The sequence below is a fragment of the Bos javanicus genome, chromosome 5 (assembly GCF_032452875.1).
Source record: "Bos javanicus breed banteng chromosome 5, ARS-OSU_banteng_1.0, whole genome shotgun sequence".
In the NCBI taxonomy this organism is placed as follows: domain Eukaryota; kingdom Metazoa; phylum Chordata; class Mammalia; order Artiodactyla; family Bovidae; genus Bos; species Bos javanicus.
The window spans coordinates 33,894,985-33,917,246 of record NC_083872.1 but is presented as its reverse complement, the minus strand read 5'-3'; the positions used below and the strand labels follow the sequence as shown (position 1 = coordinate 33,917,246).

At 37.6% G+C, this 22,262-nt stretch overlaps 1 protein-coding gene across 4 annotated transcripts in view; it reads right to left on the bottom strand.

Moving 5' to 3' along the window:
• SLC38A4 (solute carrier family 38 member 4) overlaps positions 1 to 22,262 on the bottom strand; it is an 84,381-nt gene that overhangs the window by 35,894 nt on the left and 26,225 nt on the right. For 2 of the 4 annotated variants that reach the window (XM_061416362.1, XM_061416365.1), the window contains exons 1-2: positions 14,823 to 14,930; positions 525 to 757 (exon numbers count right to left, since the gene is read on the bottom strand). In XM_061416362.1, coding sequence (XP_061272346.1) covers positions 525 to 643 — 119 coding nt within the window. In that variant the 5' untranslated portion in view covers positions 644 to 757; positions 14,823 to 14,930. Of the gene's footprint in view, positions 1 to 524; positions 758 to 14,822; positions 14,931 to 22,262 lie in introns of those variants that run through there. The other 2 variants (XM_061416363.1, XM_061416364.1) reach the window with 1 other exon arrangement.

The following is a 22,262-nucleotide window of genomic DNA, read 5'->3' as shown; positions in this document are numbered from 1 at the left end:
AGACACATGAGTCATCCAGTAGAGATGTGTAGTAAACAGTTGGATATGATGATCTGAAATCCAGTTGAGAAGTTTAACAGGCTGAAATGTGCCATATGTTCAGTGGGTGAAGCCATGATGGCTGTGAATAAGCTGTCTCAAAGGACACTTTTAGCCAGAGAAGAATCTCAGCAGAACTCTGGAGATGTAGAAACACTTAACAGAGCAGTCAGAAGAAGAGGAACCTGAGAGAATAACCCCAAAGATAAGAGAAGTGGTGTGTTAATTATAATTTAAATTATTATATATTATTAATAGGAACAAGAACACTGTAACTGCAATTTTAAAGTAATCATACAAAGGACTGACATACAATAATGATATACCAATGTATACTTCAGGATCAGAGAGTTGATGTGTTAACATCAAGATCATTGTTAGCTCTCAAATAGGTAATAAATTCAGTTCTTCCCAACAAAAGTTTTGTTTTCCATGTCCATAAACCTCTCATTTTTCCATGGAGCCTGATCATTTTAACCCCATACCTGCTCATTGCTGCCTTTTCTAAATTTCCCATCCCGGTGTAGCTATCTTGAATACTTTCTCCACTGATGCTCTCATCATCAGGCTCGATGTTGACATTGCTCAGTTCCATGGGATCCATTTGAGTTGTCAGCACTTTCTTGTCCACACACAAGCTCCTTCAGTGTAAACAAGATACTGTACCTTCAGCTTGAGGCTCTTCTACTTGGTGTTATTATGTTCAGAACACTCTGTTCTGCAAACAGAACACAGAATAAATCTTTATAAATTTCTTTAAATTAGATCAATAAGTCCAAACCACCTACTTGTGTGTGTTCTCTGTAAAAACATGAAAAGTAAATAAATTCCTGAAAAATTCACAAAGTATGTCTCCAAAGTTTCCATTACCCAATACAAAAAAAAAAGAAAGAAAGTGAAAGAGAAAAAGGAAAATTCTTAATAAATTGCCAAATTAGCTGGTATTTATAGAATGTTTTTTCAATGGCAGGGGCTTTAATAGTCACTGTAGGAAGAAAAAAATAAATCTTAAGACATGGTAGCAGTCTTCAAGAAACTTTAGGTATTTGTTAGCAAATTGTATTACTTAAATGGGTGACAGTGGTAACCTATTGATAAAGAAAGATCTGCCAAGGTAGAATCTGCCAGTGTCTCCACCAACAGTAACACAGAAAATGACTGTGTTAATTTTTCTTTAATCTGTTAATCGGGCATGAAAGAATTAACCATCAAAATACTTAATAACAGGCAACACAAGGTAGTGTCAGGCTCAGGGAGCCCCTTTTCAGGCACTTGGATCATGAAACCAAAGTTAAGAACAGTAACAAAAGTAAGTACAAGTTTATCTTTGAATCAGCCTCAGTCACCATCTATGCAAAGTTGAAATGCATTTTAACAAGAAAGGGATCGAGCTTTTAGGCTTTGCTCTGCCTTTAATTCACTGGATCTCAGCACATTTAACTTTTTTTAACCTCATTTTCCTCAATTAAGTGAAAAGGGGTGGACTGCTACTTTGCAAAAAAATTGCTACAAATCCATTAATGTTAATATTCTGAAATTTAATTTTTACCATTAGTTTCATTCAATTCTTATTGAATCAATATATTGGGCAAAATATTATCACTCTTGGAAGGTGTGGTTCTGAAACATACACTACCATTTGGTAAGGAAATCCTGAGCAGAGAAACTAACATAAAAATTGCTCCAGTATGCTCAACATCACTCATTATCAGAGAAATGCAAATCAAAACCACTATGAGGTACCATTTCACACCTGTCAGAATGGCTGCGATCCAAAAGTCTACAAATAATAAATGTTGGAGAGGGTGTGGAGAAAAGGGAACCCTCTTACACTGTTGGTGGGAATGCAAACTAGTACAGCCACTATGGAGAACAGTGTGGAGATTCCTTAAAAAACTGGAAATAGAACTGCCTTATGATCCAGCAATCCCACTGCTAGGCATACACACTGAGGAAACCAGAAGGGAAAGAGACACGTGTACCCCAATGTTCATCGCAGCACTGTTTATAATAGCCAAGACATGGAAGCAACCTAGATGTCCATCAGCAGATGAATGGATAAGAAAGCTGTGGTACATATACACAATGGAGTATTACTCAGCCATTAAAAAGAATACATTTGAATCAGTTCTAATGAGGTGGATGAAACTGGAGCCTATTATACAGAGTGAAGTAAGCCAGAAGGAAAAACATCAATACAGTATACTAACGCATATATATGGAATTTAGAAAGATGGTAACAATAACCTGGTGTACAAGACAGCAAAAGAGACACTGATGTATAGAACAGTCTTATGGACTCTGTGGGAGAGGGAGAGGGTGGGAAGATTTGGGAGAATGACATTGAAACATGTAAAATATCATGTAAGAAACGAGTTGCCAGTCCAGGTTCGATGCATGATACTGGATGCTTGGGGCTAGTGCACTGGGACGACCCAGAGGGATGGTATGGGGAGGGAGGAGGGAGGAGGGTTCAGGATGGGGAACACATGTATACCTGTGGCAGATTCATTTTGATATTTGGCAAAACTAATACAATTATGTAAAGTTTAAAAATAAAATCAATCAATGCAAAAAAAAAAAATTGCTCCAGTATGCATGGAATCCATAAATTCCCTGGCAAGTAAGAAACAGGTACTCGAGAATGACTCCATAAATCCAGTGCTGCAGCAGCCCATCTGTGGAGGACAACCCTTGATCAAGACGATTTCATACTCCAAATCACAAAAGTTGCAAATTACATACGGAAACTGAAACTCACTAGGAGAGTCAGTAGGCGCAAGAAGTAATAATTCACACCTGAGTGACTACAAACTGCAAAGTAATTTAAAACGGACTTTATGATAAAAGAAAAAATAAAATGGACTATAAAATTAGCATAATAAAAAGTAATAATAGATTTGAAATAAGAAATAACATCGACAGATTATGAACACAATAGAAGATCAGACTGGTTTGAGAAAAAGGCAAAAAGAATTCTAAAAATAAAATATATAATCAAATTAAAAAAAAAAAAAAACTCAGCTGGAGGGAGAGTAATGAAACTGGAAGATAGATAGGTGGAAATCACTCAAATTATACCACAAAGAAAGAAAGAAAAATATGAAGTTAAGAGACATGGGGAAGAAAAACAGAGTTAAAAAGTTAAACATGTCTGAATAGTTATTCTAATATGAAAGAATTGTGAGATGAGAGACAAAAAGGACAAAGAATTGTTGAGAACTCAAGGAAGAGAGGAGTTCTCAGGATTCAAAAACACCACACAGTACTTCCAGCAGGAGGAAGAAAAATGAATATTTTCATTAATAAAAGGTAGTGTAAGTGTATAACATCAAAGATAAAGAGAGAAATCTTAGAAGCACCAGAGAGAAGCATACAATTAAAAAAAGTAGAAACTTGTATTAACTGAGTACACACTTGTCTCAACATCCCACAGTATCCCAGAGTATCGGTTTCACTTCCCAATAGCAATCACTAATGACAGCTGCTGTTTTTACTTCTTCATTTACAGTTAGTCATTCTAAACTATTCACTAAAACCTCACTGACTTGGTTTATCAACTCTAAACTGACACTTAGGAAAGATAAGGAAATTAACATACTTCTTTCTATACTCCTAATTGCTTCCTCCACACTCCTAATTGTTTCAGCTCATGAAATACTTCTACAATGTTGAGATTCATGATAATGTCATCTATTCTGTAAAACAAATCTCTCATAATTTACCTAAAAAATCAGCATTTACAACATTGCTGTGCTATAATTTACAACATTCAGTTCAGTTCAGTCTCTCAGTCGTGTCCGACTCTTTGTGACCCCATGAATTGCAGCATGCCAGGCCTCCCTGTCCATCACCATCTCCCGGAGTTCACTTAAACTCAAGTCCATTGAGTCAGTGATGCCATCCAGCCATCTCATCCTCTGTCGTCCCCTTCTCCTCCTGCCCCCAATCCCTCCCAGCATCAGAGTCTTTTCCAATGAGTCAACTCTTCACATGAGGTGGCCAAAGTACTGGAGTTTCAGCCTTAGCATCATTCCTTCCAAAGAACACCCAGGACTGATCTCCTTTAGGATGGACTGGTTGGATCTCCTTGCAGTCCAAGGGACTCTCAAGAGTCTTCCCCAACACCACAGTCCAAAAGCATCAATTCTTCAGCATTCAGCCTTCTTCACAGTCCAGCTCTCACATCCATACATGACCACTGGAAAAACCATAGCCTTGACTAGACGGACCTTTGTTGGCAACACGCAGCAGTGGCCATAGGACTGGAAAAGGTCAGTTTTCATTCCAATCCCAAAGAAAGGCAATGCCAAAGAATTTACAACATTACAATTGTGTAAATAGTATGCCCAAAGAACCAAGTGGTATATTTGACTACATAATAAAGGCAATATAATCCTATACTACTAAAACTTTCACTTCCCAGGTGGCGCTAGTGGGGAAGAACCTGCCTGCCAGTGCAGGGGACATAAGAGACATAGGTTCAATCCGTGGATTGGGAAGATCCCCTGGAGAAGAGCGTGGCAACACACTCTAGTATTCTTGCCTGGAGAATCCCATGCACAGAGGAGCCTGGTGGCCTACAATCCATGGGGTCGCAAAGAGTCAGACATGACTAAAACGACTTAGCAGGCACGCACTAGAATTTTGGAAGCAAATTATCCACACTCTTTTACTTTCTGAAGGGCTTCCTCCTCCCTCTTCTGGGTCTTATTCAGCTGCCCGTGTTTCTTGAATACCAGGCTATCTCCTTTCTTCAATTCATTTTGCATTGTGCTGAAATACTCCCTTGAATAACTTTTTTCTCACAGTAGGTCCAGAAATAGAATTTCTGAGCTGTTTCATGTTGGAAAATGTCTTTACTTTATTCTCAAACTTTTTTGATTGTTTGAATTCTAGATTCAAAATCATTTTCCTTTACAAGGTTGAAAACCTTTGTCTCTTGACTTCCAGCTTCCTCTGATGAATCAGATTTTCATCTCTTTGGTTTTTTTTTTTTCCCCTTCTGAACGGTTTTAGAATTTTCCTCCTTAACAAAATCTGAAATTTCTCCAGGATGTAACTAGATATGAGCCGTTTTAAAAATTCTTCTTAATCCACACGTGAAGAGCCCATTCACTTAAGAGACTTGTATCTTTCTTCTGATAAAAATGTTTTACCATTTTAAAATGTTTCCCTTCCTTTGAAACTTGTATTAGTCATGTACTGGCCCTCTTTATCTCTATTGCCAAGATTTTCTCTTTATTTCCCATTTTGCTACTCGATGTTCAGGGATAGTTCCTCAATTTCCAGAAAAACAGATTTGATTTTCAGCTGTGTAACACTGTGATATAATAATACATATACATTTGGTCTTCCTTCCCATTTCTGGCACAAAGCTCCAAATGTAATTATATAACTAATATTTCGGTTTTGTACCCAGTTCCTGAAATAGTTCTGGAATGATAAAGATGTTTTTGTTGTTGTTGTTGTTATTCATACCAAGACCCTTTTAACCACACCTGAGTTTATGATAATGAAGTGGCTTTTGTAAAGCCCTTGGGATGCAGGCTGGTTGCCAGGGGAACCAACCAATTGATTAGAGAGCTGGAACTTCCAACCCTACTTCCAATCAACTGAGAGAGGAGAGAGGGTATGGGCTGAGTCAATCACATATGGCCAATTATTTAGCCATGTCTAGATATGGATGGAGGAGCCTAGTAGGCTGCAGTCCATGAGGTTGCGAAGAGTCAGACAGGACTGAGTGACTTCACTTTCACTTTTCACTTTCATGCATTGGAGAAGGAAATGGCAGCCCACTCCAGTGTTCTTGCCTGGAGAATCCCAGGGACGGGAGCCTGGTGGGCTGCCGTCTATGGGGTAGCACAGAGTTGGACACGACTGAAGCGACTTAGCAGTAGCAGCAGTAGCAGATATTAAACACCCTAACTGAAGGGGTTTGAAGAGCTTCTGGAGTGGTTATCATACAGAGGTGCTGGGAGAGTGGTCCACAAGGAGAGGGCATGAAAGTTCTGAGTCCCTTTCCTCATACTTTGTCCTGTGCATCTCTGCCATCTGGCAGTCCCTGATTATATCCTTTTCTAATAAACCAATAATCTAGTAAGCAAACTGTCTTCCTGAGTTCTGTGAGTGATTCTAGAAAATGATTAAATCTGATTTATAGCTGACTGGTCACAAGTATAGGAGGTCTGAACTTGCCATTGCATCTGAAGTGGAGGCAGTCTTGTAGGGCTGAGCCCTTAATATGTGGGATCTGATGCTAATTCCAGGAAACAGTGCCAGAATTGACTAACTTGCAGGACTCCCTGCTGGTGTGGGAGAATTGGCTGGTATGGGAAAAACTCATACTTTTGGTACCAGAAGAAAGTATTGGGGGTAGAGTAGAAAACCATTGTTTACTTTTAAGCTGTACCCGTTTTCTTTTTCAACCTGCCAGCTAATTATTTTTCACAATCATGTTTTTAATTTCTGATCATTTGTTTATTCTCTTCTTTTTCCATACCATCTCTTTTGTTCGTTTTATAGATGCAGTATTTACACAAATCTTTCTAAGACTATTGATTTCAAGTTTCCAAAAGCTCTTGTTGTTCCCTAAATTATGTATTTTTTTCCTGGAGTTATTCTGTTTGTTCATCTTGGCTCTTCTCTTCCATTTGCCTGGCATTCCTGAAATTCTTAATGATCCTAGGTTGTCTGTTCATATTTATGAGTGAAGAGTATGTTGGTTAACTTAGAAAGCTAGTACTTGGGGTTTCTCTGAAATCTTACAGGCTCATTCCACTGACGGATTGCTCCCTTGTAGGTCTCCTGTAAGAATCTGCCTGCAAATGCAGGAGTTGCAGATTTGATCTCTGAGTGAAGAAGATCCCCTGGAGAAGGGGATGCCTGGGAAATCTCTTGGACAGAGGAGCCTGGCAGGCTGCATTCCACAAGGTTGCAAGAGTTGGACATGACTTAGTGACTAAACAGCAAACAACAGGTCTGGGTAAGTGGCGTCTATGCAGTCAGTCTGTCTGCAGAGCAACTCCAGGACTCCACTCCCAGACATAGCTGGTGCTGTAGACAAGGTTCCTCAGGGAGCAAAACACAATGATGTATATTCCTCTTGGTGGAGCTTCCATTTGTGCTTGTTATCTCTCTTTGCCTGCTGTGGAGGTCTTAATATTTATTATAAAGTCCATTCTTAGGCTCTCTTTACAGACTAGATTGCAGCCTTATTTTTTGACCAAAAGAGGCAACCCAAACAGATGAAGAGTCCACATCAAAGTTCCTTGGTGAACACTTGGTCATTGGTTGCTCGTGAATCGTGCCTCCTCTTTGTGTATATAGACTTAACTTGGAACTCCTACTGGACTGCCTCTGGAAAGAGCCCAATTACCTGGTTTACTCTGGTTCCTTTTCTCTTTCACAGGTTTTCCACCCCTATCTGCTTCCTGGCTTGTAGGAATTCTTAAAACTTCCATTTGTTGCTGATCAGTTCAGTTCAGTCACTCAGTCATGTCTGACTCTCTGCAACCCCATGTACTGCATCACTCCAGGCTTCCCCGTCCATCACCAACTCCCGGGGCTTTCTCAAACTCATGTCCATCGAGTCGGTGATGCCATCCAACCATCTCATCCTCTGTCATCCCTTTCTCCTCCTGCCTTCAATCTTTCCCAGCATTAGGGTCTTTTCAAATGAGTCAGTTCTTCGCATCAGGTGGCCAATGCAGAGTTTCAGTTTCAGCATCAGTCCTTCCAATGAATATTCAGGACTGATTTCCTTTAGGATTAACTGGCTTGATCTCCTTGCAGTCCAAGAGATTCTCAAGAGTCTTCTCCAACACCACGGTTCAAAAACATCAATTCTTCAGCACTCATCTTTCTGTATAGTTCAACTCTCACATCCATACATGACTACTGGAAAAACCATAGCTTTGACTAGACAAACCTTTGTTGGCAAAGTAATGTCTCTGCTTTTTAATATGCTGTCTAGGTTGGTCATAACTTTTCTTCCAAGGAACAAACTTCTTTTAATTTCATGGCTGCAGTCACCATCTACAGGGATTTTGGAGCCCCGCCAAATAAAGTCTTTCACTGTTTCCATTAATTCCTCATCTACTTGCCATTAACTGTTGGGACTGGATGCAATGATCTTAGTTTTTTAAATGTTGAGTTTTATTATTTTACAGATCTCTTGTGATTTTATTCCTTTAAAAAGGATCATTTCATTTGAAGTTTCTTTGCTTGAATTCCTCAAGGATAGGTCCTAAACTCCCTGTGTTTCAATCTACTCCCAAGACTTCATAAACCATGGACTCTCTAAATCACAGTTCTGGCCCAGGCCTTCCTTCTGACCTCCAGTTGCATATCTCCAGTGCCCTAATGTATATATATTTGTGTATCTCAAAGGCAGTTCAAATTCAACGTGCCTAAAATCTAACTTGTGACAGTTCCTCCTTCTTCCAGTATTTCCAGTCCAAAGAATGTTGTCACCATTTATCCAGATCTTCACATCAGAAATATCAGTCTTCTAATTTTTTATCCTTAACATTTACTCCTTTCTAAAGTCTAGTTGATTTTGCAACAATTAAAGTATTTCTCAAATTAGTCCACTTCCTTCTATTGCTTCCACCATTGGTTTTGTCCAGACTTTCTTACATTGTCAATTGCTGCTGCTGCTGCTGCTGCTGCTGCTGCTAAGTCGCTTTAGTCATGTTGGACTCTGTGCGACCCCACAGACAGCAGCCCACCAGGGTCTCCCGTCCCTGGGATTCTCCAGGCAAGAACACTGGAGTGGGTTGCCATTTCCTTCTCTAATGCATGAAAGTGAAAAGTCAAAGTGAAGTAGCTCAGTCGTATCTGACTCTTAGCGACCCCATGGACTGCAGCCTACCAGGCTCCTCCGTCCATGGGATTTTCCAGGCAAGAGTACTGGAGTGGGGTGCCATTGCCTTCTCCGTTTGTCAATTGCAACAATCATAATTGATACCTTCATCCTTTCTTGCCTACCCTCCCTCTCCTCATCCATTTTCTACAAATAGTCATATTGATCTTTTAAAAACAAAACTTAGATCATGTTGTTTATTTGCATAAAATCCTGTATTGTCTTCCCTTTACTCTTAGGATAATATATAAAATTCTCCACATGCCCACAAAGTTCCACATTGTCCCTCTACTCCTGATTTCACTCCTTCCACACTCTTCCCACCTCACTGTTCTAGGTATTCTGGCCTCCTTTCAGTTTCTGGGTCTCCCTGAGTTCTCTACCACCTCAGGCCATTTGCCTGATAAGACAGATTGCATAAAGAATGGCCCCTAATCCTAATTTTGGTCCTGGTCAAGGGACATCTTCTCACCAAAGTTGGAACACAGTTTCACAGCTCTTATCTTTAGCTCTGAAGATTCTATTACTGATCTATTTTAAGGGAACAACAGCTAAAAGCACAATTTTAAAAGAATTAGAACATTACAAGAAACTAGATACACTGAGTCATTTGCCTGCTGCACAAAGTAGGTCCTTTGAAGCATTTAGACTACAGCATAATTGCTAAACCTTAACACATGATTAATCAACATGGAAGTGTATAAAGATGGTATTTATTTATTTATTCAACAAATACTGAGAATGAACTATAAGCCAGAAACTATGAAAGATAAAGCACGAATAAGACAGAATCCCTATACCTGATGAATTCTGTTTAGTAGAGAAAATAGATTTTTGAACAAGCTCTTATATTATAATCTTTACTTTTTTCTCTGAATAAATACTTATTAAACTAATCATTGAATCACTCCCTGGAGAGACTAGAAAAGAACAATGCTGTGACTGAAAAATATAATAACATAATACGTGTGTGTGCTCAGTCGCTCAGTCATGTCTGACTCTTCACGACCTCGTGGACTGCAGCCTGGCAGGCTCCTCTGTTCATGGAAAACTCCAGGCAAGAATACTGACGTGAGTTGCTATTCCCTTCTCCAGGGGATCTTCCTGACCCAGGGATCAAACCTGGGTCTCCTGCACTGCAGGCAGCTTCTTTACTGTCTGAACCACCAGGGGAGCCCTTTTCATAATATAATATATAATATATTAGTTTTCATAGCCATAGATTCTTCTGCTGCTCCCTATCTCAGTACATGGCACTTCATAAGAAGTGCTCACAGTGAAACAGAGCAGGACCCGATAGTCCTTGCCCTCCTCCCCTTGTCCTCTGCCTGCCTTCTGCCTGTGGAAAACCTTAGTTAAAGAATAAGTTTAATCAGAGAAGTGAGAAATGCAGAAACAAAGGAAAACAGTCAAAGGAGACCAAATAATAATAATAATAATGTAGCCATTAAGCATAGTCAAGGACCTTCAGTTCTTTCTCAAGGGCTATAGATAATATTCTGAGCCATATCCTGTGAGCTGTCTTACAGATACTCAAACACCAGGTGGAAGAATTAACTAAACAATGACTAGACTGTACCCAAGACACGAGCGGCCACAATTCTGAGAACTGGCCAAAAAAAAATGGGAACAAATGGACCCTGGAACTGAAGATTAACTATACCCACAACAACCAAGATAAGACTGACCAGACCACCAAGGATCAATTTGAAGATGACTGTCAGAGCTGACTGTGCTGGTTTTGCACATAGCTCCCTCTGTCTATAAAAGCTCTAATCCCCTGCTCTTCAGGGATGGTGGGGGCGGGGGCGGGGAGTTGGCCTTTGGACAGATGTCCGCCCTCCACCATTCCATCCCAGTTGCCAGCATCTGAAATAAAGCAAACTTTCCTTTCCACCAACCTGCCTATGTATTGGCTTTTGGGGGGTCAAGCAGCTGGATCCCATACACCTTTCGGTAACAATAGGAGGGATCTGGCTGAACTTCCCAGGTGGTCCAGTGGCTAAGACTCTGTGCTCCCAGTGCAGGGGGGCCTGGGTTCAATCCCTGGTCAGGGAACTGAATCCCACATGCTGCAATCCTGTGTGTCGCAACTAAGACCAAGTGAAGCCAAATAAATAAAATAAATATTAAAAGAAAAAGAGGAATTTGGTTATCATTATAGGTACTTCCCCTTCTCTATACTGTACCCCCTCTCCCATGTTCAATCTATCACCATATCAATCTTTCTTGCAACATTTATTTAAAATTAATTTACTTTTCTCTCCATGACAATTATGTTAATCCAAATGACTACATGTTGAAGAACCCAAAATTATTTTTCTCATTACCTTTCAGAATAAAGTCAAATTTCCTAACATGCTATAAGGCTCTACATAGCTTAACCCAGACAGAGCTCTTGAGTCCTGCATTGAATCACATGCCCCCCTTACTCACTAGATTCACTGGACTTCTTTCATTTCTTCATTGCCACCTCGAGACCTTTTTGACCTGCTGTTCCCTCTGCCTGGAATTCCCTTCCCCACATTCTTAACAAAGTGTCTCCCACAGTTAACTAAAAGAAACTAAAAATCTTTAAATGCCACACGGTCAGAAGGGCCCCATGTCTAAATTAGATTCTCCCATGGAACATGGTCTCCTCTTCCTTACAAACTCATCACACTTTGAACTTACATTTTTAGTTGTATGACTATTTGATAAATATTAATAACTGTCTCCTCTGCTAGGCAAAAAAAATTCATGAAGGTGGGACAAGGTCAGGTTTGTAGACTACACATATTTTCCATTATCTAGCACAGTACCTGGTGACATATTCTTCGAAGACCAAGGCAATTTTATATGACCTCCTTTATAAATGCAAGTACAATTCTTATTATAGCTTTATAGGTTAACATTTCAAAGTGAAATAAAAATGTTCCCTTCCAGTTCCCAAGAAGAAGAGCAGCTTTGCTGCACAAAGAATGTTCAAAATTCTTTTTTTTTTTAATTTTATTTTATTTTTAAACTTTACATAATTGTATTAGTTTTGCCAAATATCAAAATGAATCCGCCACAGGTATACATGTGTTCCCCATCCTGAACCCTCCTCCCTCCTCCCTCCCCATACCATCCCTCTGGGTCGTCCCAGTGCACTAGCCCCAAGCATCCAGTATCGTGCATCGAACCTGGACTGGCAACTCATTTCTTACATGATATTTTACATGTTTCAATGCCATTCTCCCAAATCTTCCCACCCTCTCCCTCTCCCACAGAGTCCATAAGACTGTTAAAAACCAGATTTGATTTGACAGAACTTTCTATAGTCTAGCCTTTCTCGCTAATGAAGTTAGGTTTCTCTGCAATAGAGATTTTGCCGAAACAGACTGGATATTTGAGTCCAGTGATCTTCTGCATTGCCATTTTACTTTACTCATTCATTAAGGTGAAAAATCAAAATTTGAAACAAAAGTATTTGGAACACTCTCACCATTTAGAAGTCTTTGTTTCATCATACTTATTACATTATCTGAATGTCCTAAATAGCTGATTCGTTATATTTTTTAGTTATTAAACATTATATATAACATTTCTTTGTAGTATTATTTATAAACATTTATTTTACCTGATAAATGAAAGCACAAAAGGAGCTAAATTTCCCACCATTGCTATTTGTTTTTCATGCCAGTCCAGTTCTGATGAATCTACTCTGAAATCTAGGTTCAGGTAGCAGATTTTACCCTTCGGTTGGATGAGCAGGAAGTTGCTGATCTTACAGCAACTCACTCCAGTATTCTTTCCTAGGAAATCCCATGGACAGAGGAGCCTGGCAGGTTTCAGTTTATGGGGTCACAAGAGTTGGACATGACTTAGTGACTAAACCACCACCAATCACAACTTCTAAAAGCCAAATTATCTTGCATCAAAGGAGCTGATTTAAATCCACATCCAAAATATATTTTGGATAAATGAATATAGATTTGACAATGAAATGAATCTAATATTACCTTTATGTAAAATTCTCTTAAACAATTTCCCCAACAATGTCATTATAATCACATGTTGATACTCAGATGACTCATTAGTCTATGGCATGATTTCTCACAGAAATCAGCTTTCATAAAAGTGTTCACTGTCAGTCTGAAGTACATCTTACAAAAGAAACTGCCAATAATAGCAAAACTGTATTCACTTGACTTGGGCTTCACTGGTGGCTCAGATGGTAAAGAATCTCCCTGCAAAGCAGGAGACCAGGTTTGATCCCTGGGTCAGGAAGATCCACTGGAGAAGACAATGGCTATCCACTCCAGTATGCTTGCTTGGAGAATGCCATGGACAGAGGAGCCTGCTGGGCTATAGTCATTGGAGTCTCAAAGACTCAGACATGACTGAGTGACTAAGCATGCACACATTCGCTTGACAACTTCGTATTGCTGGTACTAATATTTTAGCATTTTCATTCCCTTCCTCTACTTAGACATAGCTTAGAAATAATATCAAGGGAGAACTGTAAAGTTAAAAGAATTTACCGTATGTTGAAGTCTTGTCCCTTTGCTAAGAATATTACATGTTTGCTAATATAAGAATTAAAGCAGCCTTTTGATGAAGTATAAAGGACTACTCATAAAATCCATATACATTATTTTACTTAAAAATTTTCTAGCTCTGCTCTTAGAAAAAGACATAGATTCTCTAGTCATCTTAAATATTAAGAAATAGCTTAAATTCCTGCATAAATTTTAGTTCCTATTTTCCCAAACAGTAGTTTGTTTCCAGAAGTGCACCTCAATATGTAGCATATTTAATATTACACAGTGAACTCCTTATGCTATCCATGTTAATGTGCAATATTTAATAATCTGTCATAAATTATGGATATACTAAATTCTAAATGTCTATATTCTATATAATAGATACTAGACCACCTGCAGAGGTACTTATTTCCTTCTGAAATAAACTATTTAACTTTTTAAAAGTTAACTCATATATTAAAAATAATAGCTTCCATAACCCTTAAAGCACACTGTATAACATAGTTTAAGAAAAGTCAAGAGTTGAGCTCTCAAAACTACATTTCTCAGCACTTAAATGTTACTGATATAATTCTTAGAAGTAGAAAGACTTTCCAGAAAATCCCAAAACACTATCTAAATATAAATCTGAAAAAATGGCAGATCTTGTCTTGTAAAACAAATGGCTATCTTTTCTAGGAAACATACCTAAATTTTTTTAGTTTGTCAAGAATAAAACTTAGTCAATGAATTGTCCATGAATATGATGTATATCATCATTTAAAATATTTTTTCACTGAGTTATGAAACAGTTTCATTATCACCTAGACATTTAATTAAAATAATCACCATATGCTCTATAAAAAGCTCAAAATACATTGAGGATTCTCCCACTGTCTGATAAATACATTTGAGGAGTACAGATCTAATTTTTAGATATGATTCCAGCCTTTCTATATCTAAAAGCTTTGCTTATATTCTACTAATCTGTCAGTTTCTTCCAGTAAATTTGCTGTAAAAATACTCCTTCACTAAAATGGTTACATAAAAACACAAGCTAAGACACAACATTTTTTTTTTTCTTTTGAAAATGAAGCCACCCAAACACTTAGCCTTTCACATCTGCTATAGTGGTATGATGTTCCTTCTTTGAGCAAACTAAGTTTTGGTGGGTGTTTTTGTTTTTAAGATAAAGAAAGTCTTTAATAACACTAAGCGTGTACATCTCAAAGGTTATACTTTTCCCTAAGACAAACTGTGTCAGCTTTTCATTCCAGAGCCTCCTCCCAGGATCTGGGTAAATAATTTCAATATTTGACAGTATATTGAATCGATTTTTTATAAGAAAAGCAATAAATAATCAATACCATAAAAAGAAGAAATGAAGCATTATTTCAACACTGTAAGTTTTCATGTAAAATCAGCTTTACCTTAATTATTTATCCAGTCCTGTGCAGTCTTTCCAAAATTGTTTGGCATAGCAGACCCCTGTTGCAGAGTTGACTTATGTGAAATTTTGGGGACCTAGACAATGATTTAAAGACCAGTGGGAGTGATCTAGGCAAGCCAATCACCACCAACCCCTCACCCCAACACCTCCCTCTGTTCAACTTGCGTCAGCTCTTAAAAAAATAGAGAAGCTAAATCAGTTTACTGTTGTACACTTGGATTAAACACCAGTTACACCAATTTCTGTTTGCTTTTAGAATTTTGGCTTTTATACAACAAAACAGTCACTTACTGAAAGCTTTACCTTGACCGGTATCTTTCTGTATCAAGATTCTACAGCTTGGTTGACTGATAAATCTGAAATGTTAATTTTTCTAGAGGTTTATGAACTGAAGTCAAATTAAAGTAATACCATAATAATGGAATCAGACTGCTTAATGAATTATTACAATCAGAAAGTGTAGAAAGTATTAAATAGCAGAAGAGTTATTTTCTTTGGAATCGTTGATTTTATTCAGAGGAAATGTTATATTAGAATAACAGACACTCGCAACAGCACCAAGTTACTCAAGGTGACGTGAGGCTGGAAAACATAAGCCCCTTCAGACTCTGCTACCATTTCAAAGGTAGTGTGCTGAGTAAGCAAAACATTATTTGGAGTTTTTAGAGAATTTCTAAATAGACATTCTCTCCCTTTCAAAAAAATCTACTTGACTTTCCATATATCAGAAGAAGAGTTAAAATGTGTTGGCAAATAATTCATTCTGTTATGAAAATGTATAAAGCAGACAACATTCTGAAAGTTAAGTGAGAAAACAGATTAAAAAATCAGTCCAGAATTAAGAGTTCTTTGCCTCTTTAATATTTATAACATCGATGGGCTCTCCAGTAACCAATCAAAAGAAATGCTAGATGCTAGATTGCAACAGTTGTGTCAATTTCCTATTTCTGGGGGGAAAAAAAAGGACTAAACGTTGTTCTTTGAGAAAATCTTATGTTGATGCAAGAAATTAAACATTAAGCAAAGTGTCCAATTATCCATTTCTCTTTTCCTTTTCAAATAGGCTCATTTCGTCTATTAACTTTAACATGGTATGTTTACTTTCATTTGTCTTTTAGTTCTCCTTCTTTATTTTTCAGAGTTACCTTGTAACTTTGTCCATGATTGGATGAAAAGTATTATGGTCTAGGGGAAAAATGATAACAAATACACTAATTTGTTGTCAACTGAAGCTCCAATACTTTGGCTACCTGATGCGAAGAGCCGACTCATTGGAAAAGACCCTGAGACTGGGAAAGATATAAGGCAGAAGGAGAAGGGGACAACAGAGGTTGAGATGGTTGGATGACATCACCAACTCAATGGACATGAGTTTGAGCAAACTCTGGGAGATGGTGAAGGATGGGGAAGCCTGGTGAGCTACAGTCCATAGGGTTGCAAAGAGTTGGACATGACTGAGCAACTGACCAACAACAACACTAATTTAAATTTCAGATGAATTTAAAGAATATTTCTTTTCAAGTTATTTCCATCATTTAATTATCTTTCCAACTTAAGATTTTTTTCTGTTTGCAAAGTTATCAGATGAGTATAAAATTAAAGCAAAAACCTGTGCTAATTGTTAGAAAATGAAATATTTGTGTTCTAGCAAAATTTAATACTACAATTTTATTTCATAGTATATCTTCATGCAAAATAGAGTGGAGATAAATGAATAAATACCAACAGTTTTACCTCTCAAATTTTAAGTCTTGGCATCCATATAACTCTTATGTTCTTCAAGTTCACTAAGTAATTATAGCAAATTAGCATGCTGAATTAAAATGAAAAGTACACATAAGAGACTTCTATGAAGAGTTTTATATTTTTTTAGAATCTACTCTAATTGCAAAATTCTTACCAGAAAACTTTCCTGACATTGACTCAAAAGTCAAATATACATAGATAAAAACTAACTTGACAAAAGTTGGCTAAATTAAAATGACTTAGGAACATTTTTATTGTTCAATTATTTTCCCCCTAGATATCTGACATATTTGGACGTGCAAAGATTAACAAAGAAATGTATGGTTTGGTCTTGACAAAACTCATAGTAACTTTCCTTTCACAAGGAAAATACAGACTTAAGCATTATAGTTTTATGTTCTGAATATTTCTTAAATCATATCATTATGTAATTTCATATACATTTGGCAGTAGGTCTATTCTCTTTTGATTTTTAAAACATGAAAATGCCACATAATCTGATAGGATCTAATTTGGTACAAGCATCAGTGTACAAAGAGGTAATGAACCAGAATATGTACAGACTTTTAAAAAAATGAATAAAATGAAAAATATGTGGATAGTGAATAATGAAGCAAGTCTGAAGAATGAAATGACAGATATTATGATCCTTTTCGTAAGGAATTCATAGAAGTGCCACCAAGAACAGAGGTGGTTGAGGTGGGAAGTTGGTGAGACTTGGTTGAGGTGGGAAGTTGGTTTGCAAGGTGAAATATATGTCCACTTAAAGAGATACCCAGCTTCCAGATTACAATATGATTAATATTAGCAGAATTATATCATATACTCCAGGACTCTAGAAGAGGAAAAGTCCCCAGGGGGCTAAGATCATCCAAGATGACTTGAGGGAGCCTACGGATCTTGAAGAGGGCCTTAAAGTCTGGGTGAGACTCCAATGGGCAGAGATGAAAGGGAGAGCCATTTTGGACACAAAAGGTAAAAATGCTAGAAGCATAATCTGGCAACAGTGAAAACTAGTCTGGCTGCAGCAGAGACTTTCAGAGAAAAACAGATTGGAATGGAATACTTTAGGCTATAAAAGGCATTAAATCTAGAGAACTCAGATTTCTGTGATCAAGATCTCTTGAAAGCTTCTGAAGAAAATCATAGGATCAGCAGGGAGGGATACAGGTGGGATGATAGGGTAGAGATGGAGAAGAGTTCAAGAAGGATGCTGAGGAGGCTGACTGCTGGCTTGGCTTTGGTGATATTTACCTATCTGAGAATAATGGCAGAAGAGAAGGCAAATGGAAAGGATTTGAAGTGGGGTCAATGGTAGTTTGACTCTTTCTTGTACTACTGTTTCTATTTATCACTTTCACTAGCTCACAACACATGGTGTGAATTTTATGTGATACTTCTCTTAGAAATAAGAAACTTGTAATGAAACCTTTATATTTCTTTATATAGAGAAAGAGAATATATGGTGGTAACTCATCCACTTCAGCACCCCATCAATCTGTGGTTCTCATTTTCAAATAGTACAGAGAAGATCCTAGAATGTATATCCCAATATGTTATCTAATAAAAGCACAAACTTTCTGACTCAAACTGATTCAGATCATACCCATGCATTAAATCAGATTTTTTTTTCTTGCCTGTATTTAAAAGCACTACTCATCTTGTTTCAAATTTCTACCTTCATCAATGTCTTTGAAGGAAAAGTTCCAGCTAGATAAAGTTAAAAATTGATCAACAATATATATATCCTTTAGCCAGACTATGGCATTTTGCAATGACATAGGGAAAGATAACATCTTGTTCTCATAATTGCACCCAAATTTCTAATTTTAGTCACTGGACAAAATAATACTTGGAAATACAATGTGGTTATAGCCAAATTGGAAGAATATGGGTAGAAACAGTAATGACTAAGAAACAAAATCACCTAATCTTTAATAATTTTGTATTGCCTTTGTATCTGTATTCAAGTGCTTTTCTTTGCTCCTACTTTAATTTCCCTTTAGGTCACCTACCTTTTTCCTTGCTTCTGTTTCTTTTTAACTTTTCTGTGCTACATTGTATTTTTTGTATTCTATTTTTAATTGGAAGATAATTGCTTTACAGTGTTGTGTTAGTTTCTGTCTTGCGACAATGTGAATCAGCCTTAAGCATACATATATCCCCTCCCTCTTGAACCTCCCTTCCACCCCCTCTATCCCACACCTCTAGGTTGTCACAGAGCACTGGGTTGAGCTCTCTGGATTGAGCAACTTCCCACCAACTATTTATTTTACATATGGTAATATATATGTTTCAAAGTTATTCTCTCAATTGCTATACTGTCTTTACGAGGCCTTATACTTCAATAAGTTATCTTTTACAATTTCTAGGTTTTAGATTTTTGAACCAAAAATTGAACACGGTTGATCAGTTGCCAAGATTATAGATCTGTCCTCATCCTACAATATTGGTGCTTCCAAACACAGACAATATGTGAATTAATCCAACTGTTTTTTACAGTATTGTAGGTAATCAGCTACAATGACCAAGCCATTCCTAGAAATGGAAGACACTAGCATAACTGCAATTAGAAACAAGACTATGATTACTTCCTTTTAACTTAGGATTTATTCTCTGGCTTTTGAGTCTCCGGCTTCCAGGGACAAAGAGCATTTGTGATCTTTACTGATGTCACTCTTTGGCCCTCCAAATTCTTCATCTTATCTTAGTATGAATACATTTTTTTAAAAAGAAGAAAAACCATATAGAAATGTTGCATAATTCTTCCTAAATCATTCAAATTACAGAATTCATGTTATCTTGGAGGTGATCTGAGTACATAGGTCCTTTGATTCATCTGCAGAGAGAGGGAAGCATAGATGTGCTATAGGTCTCTCTCTTCATAGTTATGAAATTATTAATCTCAACTTACAGAAAAAAATAAGGACTACAAGAAGAAAAAACTGTAACTATGACCCTCAAAAGCCACATACGAAATTAACTGTTAACATAGAAATACAAATGAATAATTTTCTTATTCTTCTTCGGCAGAGGATTCAAAAATGCTTTTTAAATTTTTAAAAAATCCAAAAGCGGATTTCTGAACTGTCATACATTTTTCAATGTTCCTATTTCACAAAATAACACCTCAACACACATATAATACAAGTGACTTTATGAAGAACCTTATTTGATGATACCTTCTAAAAGTCTAAATTTGGGACCCTCTCAAATGTGAGTTCTCAAAAGGCTGCCCAGCCTGGCCCCGGGGAAAGGCTCTGCTTTTCTGTTCAGAAAAAAAAAAAAATTCCCAGACCAAGAGAACAACAATGACCCACATGTGCTGAGGAAATTCCTTGATGGATGGCGTCCCCCTGTCTTGAATCCAGCCTAAACCACCTTTACAGTTATACAATGGAGCATTCTGGAAATGTTTGAATAGTCACCGTGTTGCAAAATTAGCAAACAAGGTTGGGGCAGGTTGACAAATTTACTGACTTGGCCACAGACCTAAATAAAAATTCCTTTAGTCTCAGCTGATGAAAAAAAAAAAAAAGACTAGTTAGAAGACAGCTTATGTTGTTCATGTTTTGTTTTCTTCATTTTGCCTTTCAAGCAGCTAAGATCCTTCTGGTCCATTTCATTTCTTGATCCCACATTGAAACGATGCAGAGAAAAGGGTATCTCAAGTTCATTCTAGGCTTCTGCCTGAGCGGCTACACCAAAGTGAAGAAAGATAAGATCTGTGGGGCCTGTGGATAATTATAACTTAAATAATGTACTGAAATTCTAAGTGTTAATTGTTGTTGTTTAGTTACAAAGTTGTGAACATGAACTGCAGCATGCCAGGTTTCCCTGTCCATCACCATTTTTTCCTAGAGTTTGTCCAAGTTCATGTCCATTGAGTCAGTGATGCCATCCAACCATCTCATCCTCCGTTGCCCCCTTCTCCTCTTGCCCTCCATCTTTCCTTGCATCAGGGTCTTTTCCAGTGGGTTGGCTTTTCACATCAGGTGGCCAAAGTATTGGAGCTTCAGCTTCAGCACCAGGCCTTCCTTGCTTTATATGATTCCTATCATGTAAAATGCCTGCTTGAGAAAATAGCACTACTAGGAGATAGTGATTAAATTATAACAGCACTTCCTAAATAAATCACCTTGATAATTTAAGTTTTTCACACAGAATACAGTGTTAACATTGTGCTAAGACTGCCTTTCTAACAAACAGCAATTAATGTTTTAAAAACGACATACTATCCGGGCGCAGCACATTAATTTTCGTTGCTTTCTCCCTTCCCTTTCCTTTCAAAGCAAATTCCCTTCCAAAACAATTTCTGGGCATTTGGATTTTGTAATTTCATCAGTGATTGGACTTTGTAATTCTGACGTCATCTTGCCTGGATTGGACAACCAATAGTTTCTTAAGCTGGGACCCGATAGGCTGCCAGGCTAAACTGGGAGGAGATAGACAGCAAAGGAGACAAAAAAAAATCACCCAGCAGGATTATTAAAGGGAAGGGGCTCTCCAAAAGGGGAATGACACAAATCCATCCTGTACGAGAATCAGTGTCCCTAATAACAAAAGATATGCTTAAGCTGGCCTCTCCAGAATTTTGAAACCAGGCAAGCAAGTCTACGCTAAGGTGTTCTTCAAAGGAATTTGAGCTGAGTGAGACTTATAATAGTGATGTTGACATTTCTTAATGGACTTTTCTGGGAATGCAGATGATTTCCTGAGTCACATCTCAGTAAGCGAGGGGGCAGCTCTCTCTCTCTGCTGAGCTGTAAGCAACCCCCAGGGCCAGGTCATGGTGAGGTCAGAGCTCTTTGCAGCATGTTGACAGATGTGCTGTCCTCTGCTACAAGGGTTAGCAGGAGCCAACATGGCAAGATTCACTGAACTATTTGTACTTTATGGGTTTTAGGAGTTAGGAATTATACTTCCTGGAGGGCTGGGTAACACCAGACTTTACTTAAATATAGGAAAGCTGACTCAGAAAAAGTAAATGTCTTGACCTCATTCAGCAGGACAGCAGTCAAGAGGGACATTTGGGCAGATGGTATACTCAGGAGGTTTGGGGATAAATTCGAGTATGTCTAGACAGCCAAGTTAGATTAGTTGTAAATAATTTCTTTTGTTTGTTTACCTTAATATTAGACTATGCCTGTTCACAGCAGGTATTGCATAAATGATGAATGAGTGAAAGTCCTTATTAAAGGTGCTGTCTCAATGTGTGCATCCAAAACAATTCTTTAGAACTTATTTAAGGGTTGCAACGAGAAACATTATAATTATTCTAAATGAGGATCATGCCGCATATTAAAAGGGAGTAGTTCCTTCTTGTGCTCAGAGACAGTTGTGAGATGGTATGGTGAATGTCCATACTACATGCAAGGAGCCATTAGTCCTTTTATAGAAAGCTGGATTCCTGGAATATTAAGCAGTAATCACCAATCATGTGTTCAAAGAATATTCAAATAATAATAAGGGCATGAGAAAATTCTAATTATAATAAGTTTTGAAAAGCAAGATACAAAATCTAACAATAATATGTTCCCAGTGATGTTTTTAAAATTATACATTAATATATAAAAACATACGATATATATATTTTCAAGGGAAAGGGAAAAATGCCTTAGAGAATACATATCAGAATATAAAGAGTGGTTATTTCCAGATTGTGAAAATGTTG